Consider the following 16,773-nt stretch of genomic DNA (forward strand, 5'->3'; position numbering starts at 1 on the left):
GATTTTTTAATTTTTATTTTTTACCTAATATTTTCAGGTAAATTCTGTCCCTGTACTTGTGTATCTCAGAGAGTGGCATAAATTTGCTCCTTGCTGAATCCTTGTTTACAAAGATGTGTGCAATACAGTCTCAATATTCCCTTTGCTGCCACTGAAGATGACTGTGCTAAAACATGAATTTGATGACAGACATACAAGAGAAAAGAAAAATCACAGTTACTTAGACCATTGTACATTTTCATTGACATATTTTTACATTGTGGAAGAACTGATCTAAGATTTCTCTTAACATTGCTTACAACCTTAGTGAATTACATTTTTTCATACAGCAGTTATTAGAGGGAAAAATTGAAAAAATGCATTTAATTTTCTCAATTTTTTATAGAAAGCCTGGGTTAATTTTACCAAACACCCAAGGAATTTCCCCTCTATTTCAGTGGCAGCATATTCCAACCAATGGGAACTCACATAAAGTTTACTGACATATGGTGCCACCTAGCTAGAAGATGTTACATGTTATGCATTACAGATTTGAACAGGGTGCCAGGGACACAGTCTCATCTCCCAAATGAACCAAACAGGAAATATCTATCAAACACACTAGAAAGGAATAGTGTTTATCTTGGATTAAATAAATATTATGTTATATAAACTCACAGAACTCAATCAAGTTTTTCAAATTCTTCGTATTTAAATAGGACCATAAGATTAGAGGCCTTCACTGGTTAGTTCAAAGCTTTTCTGTATATATGAACTTACCACCTACATGGACAAGAGCAAATAAGACATGGCTTAGGGAATTTTTTACCCTTCAATTAAGTAAGGAAAGGACAGGCAGATTTCTTCTTAAGGCTTTTTCTCAAATAAACCAGAATCATTTGGAAGATGTAACAGTGTACCACTGGTACAAGCATAGGCACATACGCCAACAACAAAGAGGAGCAGGAGATTCTCTTTTAGCACAAGAATCAGTAAAAATGCACTGTGACAAACAAGTGACTGAAAGACATTACTTCAACCACTTTAAAATTTTAGCCTTTTTTTACCAGAGACTGCAAACTCAAGAGTCCAATCTTTCTATAAAATTTAGAAGAATGAGATTTCTCCAAGAAACATGAAAGCTTTTCTTGTGACATTTAGTGAGCCTAATCATATGTCTCAGTACATTCAGCAAACAGGCTACAAGGCAATGTCTGCCACTTTTGAGAAGGCACCACAGCAAAAACATTTATATTTGCTTCTAGAAAGAAGTTTTGTCCTAAAAGCATTTTTTCCCTGGGGAATGCAGGCAGTAGGCCTAGTGAAGGGATTGTCCAGCACCCATGGAACAGCAGATGGAGATTGCTGTGCATAACTAACATTGCTTAAGGGCCAGATAGGCTGAATAAATAAGCAATCCTTCCTCAGGCACAAAGTGCTCTCTGGTACAGTAATGATGCAAACAACATCCAGCCTTTTATACCACCAGCTCACGCAGCCCATAAAGGCTGATCTACAGAATTTCACAGAGTTTGAATGCATTCTGCCTGAAATCCAAGGTGAAGGTATCAAATCAGATACTGCACATTATTTTAGTTTTCAGTAGTAAACACTGCAGTTCAAACAAAAACCAGAACAAACCAGCACATTCTTCTAGAGGGGTATTTAAAACATTCTCCTGTGGAATTTTATTCAAGAGCTAAGGCAGGCAATTCAACAGCAAGTGTTTCAATAAAGATTTCCTCACCAACTGTAACTATAATTTAGAGTCTATTACAGGAATCAATTTATATTTACTGTATAAGAAATCAGACTTACTAGAGACCAAAAGCACGTTTGATTTAAAGACACTTTTCAATCAAAATAATTTTGGGAAGCTGCAAACCAACACAAGGCTGTGTGTCCATGCAAATCCTGGCCAACAACACTGCCACAGGGCAGCAGACCATCTGTGTCACTTCCAAAAACCCACAGTCATGATGCATCAGATTGCAGGAGCGGCAAAGGAGCCCAAGCACAGCGCCACACACATTCCTAACAACTCCCAGACAGAAAAACCACTCCATGTTCTTTCTTCAGCACTCCCACTTGGAACGAAACAATCTTCCTATTTAGAATTTATCAAGACTTTACAAGACTTTACTACCAATTATCTGACTTCCTTAATGGTTCCTAAAAACTGAGGAGGTTACTAAAACTAAATGTTTTTTTTATTTATAGCTACATGTGGCAGATGAAATTAATCTTTTGAAGCAGCACATGAATTCAACCCAAAACTCTTTAGTATTTTAGACTTAGTATAAGGAAGCAAACTTCTCCCTGGCAAGAAAAACAGATTTGCTATATACATCAAAACTGCTTTTCTATTTTTATTTATATTTACAAAATAATGTAAATTTATAACATTTGTCTGCTTGCAAATAGCAATAGTACAAAACCCCTCAGTTTCAGTATTGATGTATTATAAAAGTTTTATTTTGGAATTACTGAAAAGCACACCTTATCCAGTGTTTTTTTCACCCTATGAGATATACACATCATATTAAAAAATACAAGTATTATCTTTTCTTTGTGTTTCAAGATACCATAGATCACAAAAACGTACATCTTTTTCAAATCCAGGGTAGAATTTTTGTAAATGAGCATTCTACCGGAACTACCAAGTACTGTTACTCTCAAACTAAATGCCCTCTGCAGTGATTAAAACAAGATTTTAAAATATGGGGAAATGTTTAAACAATTTCTACAGATTATTAGCATTTGGAGATGGAAAACACAATAATGATCCTGATTCATGCAGCTTTTTGTTCTTCCTTGGAGATGTTCAGGTCTTAACCTGAACAGCAGATAACAGAACAATTATCTAAAGAACTAGTTGATAATTGTACTGCAAACATTTAAAAACTGTTGCCATGATTCTGGGAAAATTATCACTTTTCAGTGTCTATAATATATAAATTTTTCTAACACATTATTTGCTGCTTTTCGGTCAAGATTCACCAGTAAATAACTTTCTCCCTTAACAAACAAAATGAAAGCAGTTCTTGGTACATTGCTAACAACATGATGCACTAATTAGTTTGGGGTTGGGGTTTTTATATGTTTGCTTGTTTAATACTGTATACATGATAATATTATACAGCAATCCTCATAGAAAAGAGGACAAAAATGCAGTTTCTGTCATGGACAAAAACTTTATAAAACATAATACAATTAAAATACAAAATAAATATAGTACATGTCAGATTAGTTACTAGTAGCATTTGAGGTTTCTGGAGACTGAAGAAATTCATAGGGATCGTGAACCATGTCTTGCTGTTCTCCAACACTCAGATGAGAGGGGCTTCCTGTTGAATTTGAGAAAAAAAAAATCAAAACTTTAAAAGTACAGAAAAAATTAAGAGATATTTATACATATAAACAGGATGGTTATTTCACATGCTCCTTTTAGACTTTTAAAGTAAGACAGACATCTAAATGATATTTAAACAGGAGATTATGAAAAAGAAATCACAAGATTCTTAGTAATTTAAATAATTTTTGGAATATTAATCATTATGCTATTACTCTGAGTCAATTACTCTGAGTTAATTATACAAAATGCAACTGAGTATCATGCATCCAACATCTTCTACCTTCTCAGAAATGGCACCAAATTGTTAAGCAGTATGTTAAGCTATTGTCCCATCTTATCAGTGAATTTTACAGTTGACAATGAAATGCTGTTGTAGATTCCCACTTGTTATTTTGCGGAACACAACTATGCAGAAGCAAAATAATCATTATATACTCCTTAGTGTTATTGACAGCATCAAATGCAAGTGCTTATAGGAATTTGCCATTGAATTATCAATTTACTTCACAATTACTTCAATCACATCTAATCAAAAAATAGGAAATTACAATTAGTGGTCTTAGTTCTGGACGTTTTAACAAGTATAACCTGGCAGAGGTAGCTAACAAGTATGTCTTGTTAGTTATCTCTGCCAGGCATATTTAAAAACTAAAACATGATCAGTCAGCACACTGTTTTATCAAAGTAGTTTTCCACAAAGACTTCTATAAATTACAATGTAAGTTTAAACCAATTCCAAATAGAACACAAGTACTGGAACTTCTGCGACAGAGCTAACTTTACCAAGATGATGTTGGTCTCTTTCAGAGGTATTGGAGAGAGAACTCAAATTGGATGATGGCCGGGATCCCACTCTGTCAGCCTGAGCTTCATGAAGGTCCTGAAGCAGTTTAGTTGTTTCATCTAGATGTAGATGGTTATCATCATGATCAAGCTCCTTCTTCACTTTTCCTAAGAGCCAACAACCAAAACCCATAATTAGCATATGTACACTGACCCATGAATTACCAAGTCACTACAAAAAAGTTCTGAAAACTTAATTAACACAAGCATTGTCTATACCCAAATTACCTCAATCTTGCATTTTCCCTTGCACTTTTAAAAAGCAACAGCTGCAGACCTGTGCAGTATTGGAAGATGAAGGAAAGTGCCACACAGAAATGGCTGAAACTGAACTGACTCCCAGTATCTAAACAACTGCAAGAGCTTAATTTGTCTCCCTTAGCTGTGAAATGCCAGATATGGACAGAGTGGCCTGGGTTGGAAGGGATAGTAAAGGCCATCACATTCCAATCCCCCTGCCATGGGCAGAGACACCTTTCACCAGACCAGGTTGCTCAAAGCCCCATCCAACCTGACCTTGAGCACTTCCAGGGACGGGGAACTCACAACTGACACAACTGTGTCAATGCCTCACCACCCTCACAGTAAATAACACATTTAGTTTGTGGCAAAACAGAGTCAGCAAGCAGATCATTTAAATATCTAACTCAAAATACAGTTTAAACAGAACATGGAATCTACGGAGGCAAAGTCATCCCCATCACAGAAGGTTCTAAGAACAGTATCTTCTCCAGCTACATAAATTTTGTAGTAAGTCAAATTATTTGTGAAATTGGAAAGAACTGGATGTATGTGCCAATATATGCTATTCTTTCATATGAAGACCTAAAAAAAAATACCCTCAACTTTAAACAGGAAGATAAACTCCTTCCCTTCTCTTTCTTTAATGTTAATTTTGTAAGAATTATATTAAGAAATAATTTCATAAACTCTCTCTGGAAGCCAACTAATCTAGCAGCATGATTATTTACAGAAAGGGCAAAGAAGCAGCTTTTAGTAGTGCATGAAATTTATAGTAAGACTGATATGTCTAAACATTATCTATAAAATGGATATTTATTCCTTTTTTACTGAACTGCAATAAAATTAGTGAGACAGCATAATCAGAACTTACAATTGCTTTTCAAACTGCACCTATGTGAGACATTTGTAGAAATCTTTTTTCCCTTTAAGCTGTCTTCAATTAATTTGGTTGTGTTTTATAACAGATAGCTTGGCCTCTTTCACATTCAGAACTAAAAGTATCTTAAAACATAAGCAAGTTGTTTGCTTGGATGACATTTTTGAAGACATTTGACTAGCTCAGCTGCCTGCAGAAATGGTACCATAACCTGTTGTGGTATTTACAGGATAACTATCAAAGACATGTATTTGGAACAGCATCCAAATTCTTTCACACAACTGAAGATGAATGAAGTCTATCCAGCACCAGAAGTTCCTTCCCACTTTTGTTTTGGGATATTCCAAGTAGCAACATGATTGGGTTTCACATACTTACCTAATTCCCAAGTTATTTTAAAAGACATTATATGAAGCAACATAATTTCTGAGTGAAAACTTCACACTGATTCTTAAAATTTATATTACTATGAACACAAGAAATACAAGCAATGCTACCAAAATAGTGAGGTACAAATACTTTGTTTTCTTCAATTGCACTTGTATAACACATGGATGTCTCAAAGGAAAAACAGAGCAAGGTTTCATTTATCAGCCCTAGTCTTTTACCGCAGTCAAATGTATATTTATTACTACTTTTCAAACCCTTTTTTTAATTTTAGCAAATCCTGCTGTCATTTTCTCTAAATGGTACAACTAAACCATAACAGATGTCTTGTATATTTAGGTACTTACCTAATGAACTTAACATAGAAATATCAAGAGATACATCTGAATACGGCTTCATGGAGAGAAAGTCCAAGTCAGAAGTGTTACTGTCTCCAGCAGATTCTCCAACCTATTAAAATACAAGAAACAGAAAGATTAGCAAGAGTGACAAGCTGTGATTCTAACTTCTCAAAGTTTAATGCACAAATCCATTCTCTCAGAAGTGTTATCTCAACATCTCAGACTGGAGCATCCATAACCATCTTGGCTAACCTGAAATTCAGAGACAGCTCAAAAAGATTCCTGGACATGAATGTGCACAGTAGTCCAAGTCTTTTATCTCATGATCCAGGACTGCTGAAACTCAATGACACACTCAACTCATCCATGTCTCATGGTAGAACCCTAGCAGGTGGAAGTACTACCAGTGTCCCTCATCTTCTCCATATGTGAACATTGGATTTACTGAAATTTTCCATACAGTGGACCTCCTTCTTCACAGTATCAGCTGGAACTGGCTGCTCTAGTATTTTTCCTATACATTTGGATAATGACATATAGCCTACACTGTGCAACTCCCTTTCTTTGCACACCCATTGTAATATTGCTAATGTAATGGCACAAAGGAAGAAATCAGAGTCACTAAGCTTCAAACCTGTTCTAAGGGAAATCTCTGAGGGTGCCTGATCCAGCAGGAGAAATAAGACACTCAGGTAAACATACAACCAGATATTACCTTTTAGAAAAATGAAAACGAAACCTAGCATGTACATGAAATAATTTAGTCACCTTCTAGAGAAATTCACACCTTCCCACAAAACATTAGGAATATTTATACAACTATGATGGTTTTTTTTAGTTGCTATAATGTGATCAATATAATTTTTATGTGAATTGCATGGAATGTAGTGCATATCTTCTCTTGTCACAAATAATTTGCAAGATAAAACCAGTACCACTTAAGCAAAGATTTTGTTAGTAGCTGTAAAAGCATAAGATATGTATTATTTACCCATACTTTCTAAAAGACATTTTCAATGGATATGGTAAAACTGATTAATATTAATGGGTTTTTTTCCAATTCTACAGCAGGCTGAACCTCAAATATTGATCAGCAGATCAAGTATCTTTTTCAGATTCCTATGTGATCTTTCTGCCTCTGAGACTTAGTTTTGCGTGCTGAAATAAGCTGAAGAACAATGAAGCCACCAATGAAAACAGACTGAATATCAGAGAATTCATTTTCAGTACTGCAACCTTATTCCAGATAATGTAATTTTAATATTCCACCTCAGATTGTGCACTGAAACAAAATAATGTCTCAAAACTACTTTTTGGGTTCTGTTTCCCCGCCCACCCCCACCGCCCAGCCATTTTACCATGATCTGTTTGGAAGAATCCAGACAGGTATTGCGCAACTTGTGTTCTTCTTTTATAAGAACTGGCAGAACCTAAATAACAAAGAAATACTTTAGATCTTAGCATTTCAGACCTTATATTTACTAAGCATGATTCCTGAGACACATTCAGTGATATTTGACTAAATCCTCACAAAAAACTAAAGACCAGCTCTTCTCTAGGGCAATCATATACAGTCATGCCAACAATTTGTAACTAACCAGGACAGCCTCTCCAGGAATAACCTTAAGCCTCTCCTTTCTCATATACTTCACTTATCAATCTTTTTTGTATTACCATACAGAACAGAGGCATGTTAAATAAAATAAAGAATTGGAATGCTGCAAGCTCAGAGAATGTAACTTTCTCTACTTTAAATGCCAAAACACTTTTCCCAGTTAAAAAACCCAGCAGAGCATTAGCATAACTTACTTTAACTTCGTCCAGTGGTTTTACTGGGATGTTTCGCCTCTGGAATGAAAGAATACCAATAACTGCTTATACTGAACACATGAGAAAGAAATCTTTCTTGTACCATCTCAAGCATATTCAAACCACACACAAAAGGAGGCTAGAGACAGCTAACTTTTTCACATATCTGTAACATAATTAGAATGCAACAGTTGCTGTTCTTAAATATTTTAATATGACACATTTTAACTAATCTCTGAGTCCCCTTATACTGTTTCTTCTGCTTATAAACTTTATATTTGAATGCAGTATCTTTGTCATTAGTTATCTTCAGTAACTTCTGATCACAAATCATTCAAGGTTATACTTCCAGAGATACTAATTCTTACTCAAATGCAGCAGTACAAAATGCTCAAGCATAGAACACCATGTATATGATCACTGAAACACGTGTAATTGTGTAAAATCAGTGTATATCCATATATGTCACAACTAAACAGCATTTTCAAGTGTAAATAGCCATTGACCATTTGGAAGGTCCTCAGAAATTCTCACCTGGAACAAAATTCACAGAAAAACACAGTAAAAGGCAAAAGCGCATTTTATTTAAAAAAAAAATGCTAAGTTGACTATGTTGCAATACACACATTTTTATATGTAGGAAAGTATTCAAAATATTGGGTTTTAACTTTTTGAACTAATCCTTTACATTTCTTCCTGCTATATGTTCCATCTTTGTCTGTAGGGAAAAAACACCCAGATAATTCTAAAGGATCATCAGTGTTTTTCATTCCATTGTCTCCTTATTTCCAAACACCACCCACCCTACTCCACTTCTAAGTCTGCAAAGATAATCTCATTTCTACCAGGTCAGGAATCCTAAGTACTTTCCATCTTCCCAGCCCGCCTCCCTTTCTCTATTCTTCAATCTTCCAGAGTGTCAGCATTTTAAATAGCAGACAAATATTTCAAACTAAGACTGTCTTTCGATGTGAAGATAACATGAAATTTATCTTCAGAAAATTTGCTTTTTTTTAAGCTTATTTTCTCTTGGGAATGCAAACATTCTCACTAGAACCATACACATTTCTGAGAAAACTCTCTTCTCCAATCTTAGTATGCATCTCTTCAGGAAAGTGCTTTTGGACATAAGTTAAAAGCTTTCTCTGTAGACACGCTACATGAATGTTAAATTTAGCACTGGGGGGTAACAGACACCTGGTACAGTGGTAATTACTCAGTTTTTTAACTTTACTTCCATTTTCCAAATAACTAATCCTTCCATGAGAAATATATTTTGCTTTTCAATTAAGAAAAAACCCAAAACTTTAACAAAAAGATTGCAATGTAACTCAGAAATCTGTATGTAAGTCATGACACTGAGTGACAAGACTGCCCAAACTCCATCCAGTTGGTTGGACCCTGCTATGCTGCATCTCCTGTCTCTTCCTTTCTACAGTCACATAGTGAACCACACTGGAGAACTGTCCTAGCCGCCAGAGAAAAGGATTCCTCCTTCATTGATTAATTCAGTCTCTAATTTGGTTCATGGTTGCTTGAACAGCTAAACTCACACTGCTTAAACTGTCAGTGGAAAACAAAGTATCTCACACAGTATTAAAAAGCCAACAGGTTCATTCTTATTCTGATGAATTTGTGACACTTCAGTGCACCCAGGACACACCTGCTTTAGCTGATAAATAGTTTTGGAATGGTCACCACTAGTGATCTGGTCCAGAAGATCATCAACTATTTTCTTGCTGTAACTTCCAGCATCCTTCACAAATTCTTGTAAGCTAGGAATGGAGATAAGCATTACAGAAAACATTTACTTTCATAAAAACTACTACAACTTAAAATGTTTTCCCAAATACACTGAGTTACACCTACATTTTCTTTTTCCTTTAACTCTTTTATGCTTCTTCAGGAAAGCAATTAAGGTCACCAGGACACCGAACTTTTTCTTTTACTTTAATAGTAAAGTAGGTTTACAACTTGTTTTTCACAAGTACCAGCAAATTTTGTCTTGAACTATCATTGATGGTAGGGTAGTGGGTTACAAAACAAAACACTAAAGATAAAAAGCTTGAGATTATTTCTTTCCCTCCAAGATCAACAATTCAATGATAAATGGCATTTTTCTTTTCAAGTAGCATTAGCTCTTTTGAAACCCACTGAAAAACATAATTGCTTTAAAACCACTGAAATATACTGCTTGCCTTTTAAAATTATTTACCGCTGGGTAACACTAAATCTGTGGCAACCTATAATATACTGTGTGTGAAGACCCTAATAACAAGATCCATAATAACCTTGCAATAAAATAGAAAGCTTAAAAGGCCAAATGGGAAAATGCCCCAAAACTTTCCCCACCTCCAAAAAACCAAAAGCAAACAAACAACCAAAAAAAAAAAAAAAATACCACGCCAAGAAGAATGAAAGCTAGCTTCAAATTTTACAGTGATTTCTTTTAAAAATAAGTTTTAGAAAAAAATCAGGATCTGAAGGCTCTTAGGGAGGCTCTTAGTTGAGATATAGTTTAAATTCCTTTGCAAAAAATTGCTATGAGAAATTAGCTTTCCTAATAAGGAAGACCTTACCTTAAGGCACACTGGATCCCAGTTTCGTCACCATATGCTGAGTATAGGAGCTCCATCTCATCTGGTTTCAGATCATGAAATATAGAGTTGTTTTGCAAGGAAGGCGCTGTATTGGCACTGGTAAGAAAGGTTACTACACAGGTGAAAGACACAACAAATGATTAGCACAAGTGTCAAAGATCACTTGGGAAAAAAAAAAAAAGATTATATTTTCTGAAACATACAGAAAGTGCCATGTATTTTTTCCTCTAACTGAAAGCAAGAGCAGTGTCTCCAGGACACTTCCAGAATCAGCAATATTTTAACCATATAAACAAACATGCTTATACTACTGAAAAATCAAGATTTAAGCTATCCACCCCACTTGAAGAAGAAAAAGGTTCACAGTCACATTCCCTTCTATATTTCTACATTTTGTGTCCATCCACATGTTGGTTGCCAGTCAGTTTCTGACAGCAGATTAGAAACTATTAAAACCTGTCAATAATACCAGGGAAAAAAAATCCATAGTCTGCAAAATCTTTGTCATATGTTGCAAAAATGCAAATGACTGGAAAGTTGTTTCTCAACTGTAAGTGCAATTACTATGGAAAAACTATTTCCCCCAGAGGAAATGGACTACCATTATTGGAAATCTTCTAGTGTAGCTGTAACACTAAGGTAAAATATTAATACATAAACTGCTAATTAAATTACGTTTAATAAGCAAAATATCTGATAAAAGCTGCATTCTGCTGTTAATGGAATTATTATACATTATAAAAAAAACCACATGAACTTTCATAGTATAAAGAGGTATAAACCAAAATGATTTTATATCATGCAATTGCTTGAACATTAATAAAGACAAAGTTAAAACAGTGTCTTTGGTAATTACCTTTATTTCTTCGCTCATCTTTGAAGCCCAGTGTAGTGAAGCCAGGTAATAATTTGCTTGACAGTGAACTCAGATCCACTGGGTGAGTTTCTTCCTCTAATAATTTGATTTAAAAGAAGGCTTAGAAAAGCATTTTGTGTTTACAATTGATGACAAATTTGCTATTTTAGAGCTGTAATTAACATAAAGACTAAATGTTTTTTAAACTATACATTAAGGGTATGTACTGTAGTTCAGATTCTCCATTTAAATTTCAGCCACAAGCTATAAGTACGCTTCCATGTCATATTCACAAGATCTATGGCTTACTTAAGTTATTTCACATTTAAAGTATACAGCAGCATCTGTAATTATTTTAGTAGCTGATTCACAAACCTTCAAGATCCAGATATTACTAAAGTGATAAGAGCAGTCTCTTGCAGTCTCTCATGTTGACTAAGTAGTTGTTTGTTTATAAAAATCCATTACCATCACTCTTTAAATTTTCAGTGGTGTAATTTCGGAGGCATTAAATCACTTTTTTGTTTTTTTAGAAATAGGTAATAGGCAAAATGCACCCAAAATACTCGATTTCATTCCAGAAAAATTTACTTCCAGATGAAAAGAATTTAGCAGGCTTGTGTCTCTCAATGTGATTAGTCAAAAGCATTCATATATTCATCAGTGAAATAAGAGGAAAGCTGTGAAAAAATTCTAATCTTAAAAGGTGCAGAGAAGGAAGTGCTAAATCAACATTACACTCCAAAAACTATGGCATTTTATTCATCACAAATTTTCAATACTTCTGCATCTTGAGCTTGAAATTAAAGCAGAGGGAAAGCACAAAACAATATAAATAACATAATAATAACAGAACAAAAAAAAAAGATCAAGGAACTAAAGAAAAAAAATTGAGCAGAATCTCATAATCTTAAAACTGAAATTTAGCTTATGATTGAAATTAGGTTATAAAGAGGTAAAAGATTATTCTAAATTTGCATCTGTGCATTGCACATTTACACAGAATTGCAGCATCTTCATTCACCTTTCGTCATTAGGTATTAACACTACAGTGTACTTGCAGTAAGAGCTTGTCTTCCAAGCTCTTTATAAAGTTGTAGCAATGTGTAAGTGCTTATAAGGAGATATTCTTTTATCTTCTCACTATTGGCATCAATAAAACAAAGCATCTGAAGAGTGAAAAAATGTAAGGCAAACAGAAACACCTTTGGGATGTTTGGGGAATAGGTTTGGGAAATAATTAATGAAAAGAATAAAAATTTTTGAAAAATTAAAAACAGTTTTAAAATTCATCTACACTATGCAGGATCTGTATCTACAGTTAAGACTTAATCTGTTAGAACACTCAAGACAAGAAATGTTTGCTTGAAAGAGCATAGCTTTTACCTTCTGCTTCTGGATCAGATGAATTTACTACACTAAATAATAAAGTTCCATCGCCATTTTTTTTCAGATAACCAATCTGTGAACAAAACCAGAGAGATACAGCAGGAATCATTCAAAACTGTTCACACTCAAAGAAGGAGCTGCCCATTTACAGAGAAAACTACAAAAAGCATTTTTAGCTGTATTGCACTGCACTTTGGTATTCCCTTTTTCATACAGAGAACCTTGGGTCACAACTATTTAACACCACTTAGCCAGTGTTTCAGAACAGAACACTTAGGAGAAGAAGTTCATACATCATATACAATACCCTATTCATCTTCGTAAGTCAGATCTTAAGTTTTCACCCAAGACAAACTCAATTCTGTTGTCATTGGCATGGAGCCAGCCTTTCTGACTGCAAAGTCCAGAACACACATTCTTTTTAGAAGCAGATCTGTGACTCCTATCCACAAAGTCACTGCTTATTTTCAAATACAGATTGAACTGCTTGTTTTCATGTCTCACCCACAACTTTCTCTAATTAGAAGTACTTTTATTAACACACTACCAAATTCTTCAAGAGGAAGAAGTGCAGTGAGAGACCTACCGAAGCAGACAAGCACAATGCTAAATACAGATGTGAAAGACAGAGCACACCAGGGTCTATACAGTTAGAGCCAGATCTGATGCAACAAGCAAAGCTACTTGCAGAAACCAACTACACATGAATTGAGAAAAAAACCACTGTAACCTCTCAATATAAAGGGAAAATGAAAACTGTTCTCTCCCTACACAAATATTAGTAAATACTTCTAAGGAAATGAACAACAAATCTCTCCTATTTTGTTTTATATCCACCTCCATCTGAAAAAGTTTAAAACTCTCTCTGTACAGGAGGCCAAAGCTCATATTGGCATATAATAAAAAGAGAGGTGAGAGGTGCTGGAAAGAGAAGGAACAAGAACAATATCTTCAAGTGATGGCAGAAGTTAACAATGGCTGAATTCCAAGAACATGCCAGGGTTACCTAGATTCAGTGGGACATGCACTGGGGCTGTCAAGCTGACTTAACAGCCTTAGCAACTAAGAGCTGCACACCTTGAGAAACTTCCTTGAACAGTGCAAAACTGACTGCATCAGTCAATGGTACTGCTTTGTTGAGATTTAAAAAGCCACTCTTACTTTGGTGGTTTCAAATAAGACTTCAATTCTAGCAAATCTTCTCATTATCCAAAGAAACAGAAATACATTTGAAACTAAGCCTTCACCCACTACACTTTGCAGTTTAATTTCATAATCCAACTTGAGCCTAAATTGACTGCATAATCAGGGCCACTGCCCAAGAAATGGACATTTAAGTTTGAAGACACAACGCCAATTTTGCTTCAAAGTTTCTTCTGCAATAGTTTTTAAAAAGGTGGAAAATGCAGATGTGGACACATCCTGATTCTTGACTGCAGTGACCACTAGACAGATGAAAAAAGGGAGCAAAAAAGTCTCCATAAAATTCAAGGGAAAGAGAGTAAAGGTATCTCAGTACAGATCTCTAGGGAATGCCTGGAGCATTCACACCAATCCTAGCACAAGGAAGTGAAGGAATCCACCACTAACATCACAGAACTAAAAAAACCACAGCTAAAAAAATTGATCCTTCAGAGAAAACTGCATCAACAGCGCCACCAAGCTTGTCCTTGGAAGAGCACAAAACCCAAATACATGGAATAACATCAGCATCACATTCAGAACTGTAAAACGTGCTATCTAAACCTAGTCAATACAACATCTTTGTATTTGGTACTCATGCTACAGCTGACAGCTACTGCTTGTAAATACAAAACTACAAGAGTTTACAGACTCTCCTCATTAAAACCAGTAATTTAACACTAAAACTATGTTAATTCCTGGGGGGGGGAAGGGGAATCCTAATAGCCCTTCAACCTATGCCATAGCTTGCTTTTTCTGAGGTTGCAACAATAAGAGAAGTGTGATGTTATTTTAATCACTTTCAATGCTAAGGGCTGCAATTCAAGATGGAACTGCATTTCACTGTTTCCTGCAAGTGAATTTCCAAAGATAGGACCCCGCACAGTGGCTTTCAGTGGCAACTAAAGATAGACAACAGCAGTATTGGTATGCCACACAGAACATATGTCCCAGATGCTCCAGCCCCAGCAGCCTAGCAGTAAAGCCTGTTTCCTAACGTGAAACAAAGCATTCAATAGTCAGGCACAAACTGGAACTGCCAACTGCCATGTGCAGTAGACCTTGCTGTTGGGTAGATATCGATTGATCCTATCCCGAGCTTCATCTGCTGCATGTTCCACTAGTGCCAGGACATGTTCTTCAGCAGTGCTGTCTGTCAGGCTGCATGCATTCCCCTCAGGTTCAAAAATGCAGCTAAAAAAGAGAAGAAGAGCAGCTGTAGCAATTAAAAGCTAAAACAAAACAAGGGTCTGAATTCTGGCTTTGCTTAATAGAACAATCAGTCCCACTCTTCTCCCAGTGTCAGTCTACTTCAGCATTTAAGTGGAATTATAATCATTATAATCATAATAATAATATTATGAAGTTTTGCAGCAGAAGATGCGAACTACCAAGCTACAACTTCAACAATTTAATTGTTTCTGTGTCCAGATGAAAATAAAGTATAAAATAAAGCACAAAACAGAGACTGGGAGTGGCATTAATACTAGGTGAATGCTGTATGCATCTTTAGTTTCCAACATGCACGTATACGCTATTTTCAAAAATTGCAAACAGGAAGATGCAGAAAATAAATTATGTAATGAGAGATAGAAACTGTTGCTTATCAGAGAAAAAACCCAACAGGCTGCATTTATGATGGTTATGTCATATAGCTGCTTGCAGAAATAGGACCCAACTCCCAGTCTAAAAGGGAGTCTTTTAATTCCTATGTTTTCAGTACTGGCAGTTAGCATTCCTAATCTGTATCAATCACAAAACTGCTTGTAACTGAAATTACAGAATTTAACATTTATCTTTCAGTAGAGCTCCAAACCAATAAAATCATAGCAAATAAGCATACCCAAGGATGGAACAGGACATAGCTATCACATAAAATCAGAAAAAAGTAGTATCATAAAGAGAAGTGTGAAGATATCATAGAATATGGCAGTCTTCATTATATTTTATATATAAAATATATGTTGTAAATCAAAGTATTTCAGGGCATTAGATGGACATTAGACACTAGGGCCAAACACCTTAGGTACTGGGTAGAGCATCTCCTCACACCAAATCCATTTCTCTCTCCTGGGTTATCTTCTTCCATTTGCTTAGCTAAGAATTTCTCTCTGTACAGAGATTCAGATCCGATACACAAGTAAGTTTTGCTATTAAAGACAATAAAAAGATCACAGGATCATTCTATTACGAGACAAACGGGTTATATTATTTTGTTTCATTGAAACTTTAAGAAAGGGTGTACACAGCAGGAAACTCCTCAACAACTGGCACTTTCTATCACACACTACAGAATACTTAAAGGACAAGAATTCTGAGAGAATGTTCAGAAGATTGTAACATCCTAAAAAAAATTTTCAAAAACTATTTAAACATTAGGATGGTCAAGTGATCAAGTCACTTCTTCCTCTATATAGAAGTCTAAGCTGCTTTAACACTTTGCAAACGTTGACTTAACTCCTCTGTTTGTAACCATGAAATATGAACGCAAAAATATCTGCTATTAGGTTTGATTTTCCCCTCGCAAGGACTTATTCTTCATCAAAAAATACAGTATCAATCCTACAGATGCAAAAATACAAGTATTTAAAAGTTCATGTTACTTAGAAAAAAACTAATTTCAACTACTAAAGTTACACAGATATTGAGAGGAACAGAAAAGTAGATTTATACGACATCTGATTGCTGATAAACTGGTACCAGGATAAAATTAAAGGTCATGACTTTTAACTGTCTGATCTGTACGTTAATGTAGTTTCAATTTCTTGTTATGGGACAAAGAACAAAGTTACTCCTGTGGCAGAGTTTATGCAAGAATTAATGCTGGACACCACACAAACCAAATTATTTTGTCTTCTAAAAAAAGGAACAACCAAAAAGCAAAGCACCTCCCCCTCAAGACTTGTTTACAA

The 16,773-nt window shown here is 35.2% G+C and overlaps 1 protein-coding gene across 8 annotated transcripts in view; it reads right to left on the bottom strand.

Moving 5' to 3' along the window:
* The window catches only part of BRD9 (bromodomain containing 9), a 26,792-nt gene continuing 10,019 nt past the window's right edge, over nucleotides 1–16,773 (bottom strand). For 3 of the 8 annotated variants that reach the window (XM_030228976.2, XM_030228969.2, XM_030228964.2), the window contains exons 8-18: nucleotides 15,883–16,011; nucleotides 14,923–15,055; nucleotides 12,677–12,752; nucleotides 11,291–11,386; nucleotides 10,414–10,546; nucleotides 9,498–9,609; nucleotides 7,835–7,873; nucleotides 7,384–7,455; nucleotides 6,032–6,134; nucleotides 4,118–4,285; nucleotides 1–3,326 (exon numbers count right to left, since the gene is read on the bottom strand). In XM_030228976.2, coding sequence (XP_030084836.1) covers nucleotides 3,226–3,326; nucleotides 4,118–4,285; nucleotides 6,032–6,134; nucleotides 7,384–7,455; nucleotides 7,835–7,873; nucleotides 9,498–9,609; nucleotides 10,414–10,546; nucleotides 11,291–11,386; nucleotides 12,677–12,752; nucleotides 14,923–15,055; nucleotides 15,883–16,011 — 1,162 coding nt within the window. In that variant the 3' untranslated portion in view covers nucleotides 1–3,225. The remainder of the gene's footprint in view (nucleotides 3,327–4,117; nucleotides 4,286–6,031; nucleotides 6,135–7,383; nucleotides 7,456–7,834; nucleotides 7,874–9,497; nucleotides 9,610–10,413; nucleotides 10,547–11,290; nucleotides 11,387–12,676; nucleotides 12,753–14,922; nucleotides 15,056–15,882; nucleotides 16,012–16,773) is intronic. The other 5 variants (XM_030228988.2, XM_030228984.2, XM_030228979.2 and 2 more) reach the window with 2 other exon arrangements.

Source organism: Serinus canaria, chromosome 2 (genome assembly GCF_022539315.1).
Source record: "Serinus canaria isolate serCan28SL12 chromosome 2, serCan2020, whole genome shotgun sequence".
NCBI lineage: Eukaryota > Metazoa > Chordata > Aves > Passeriformes > Fringillidae > Serinus > Serinus canaria.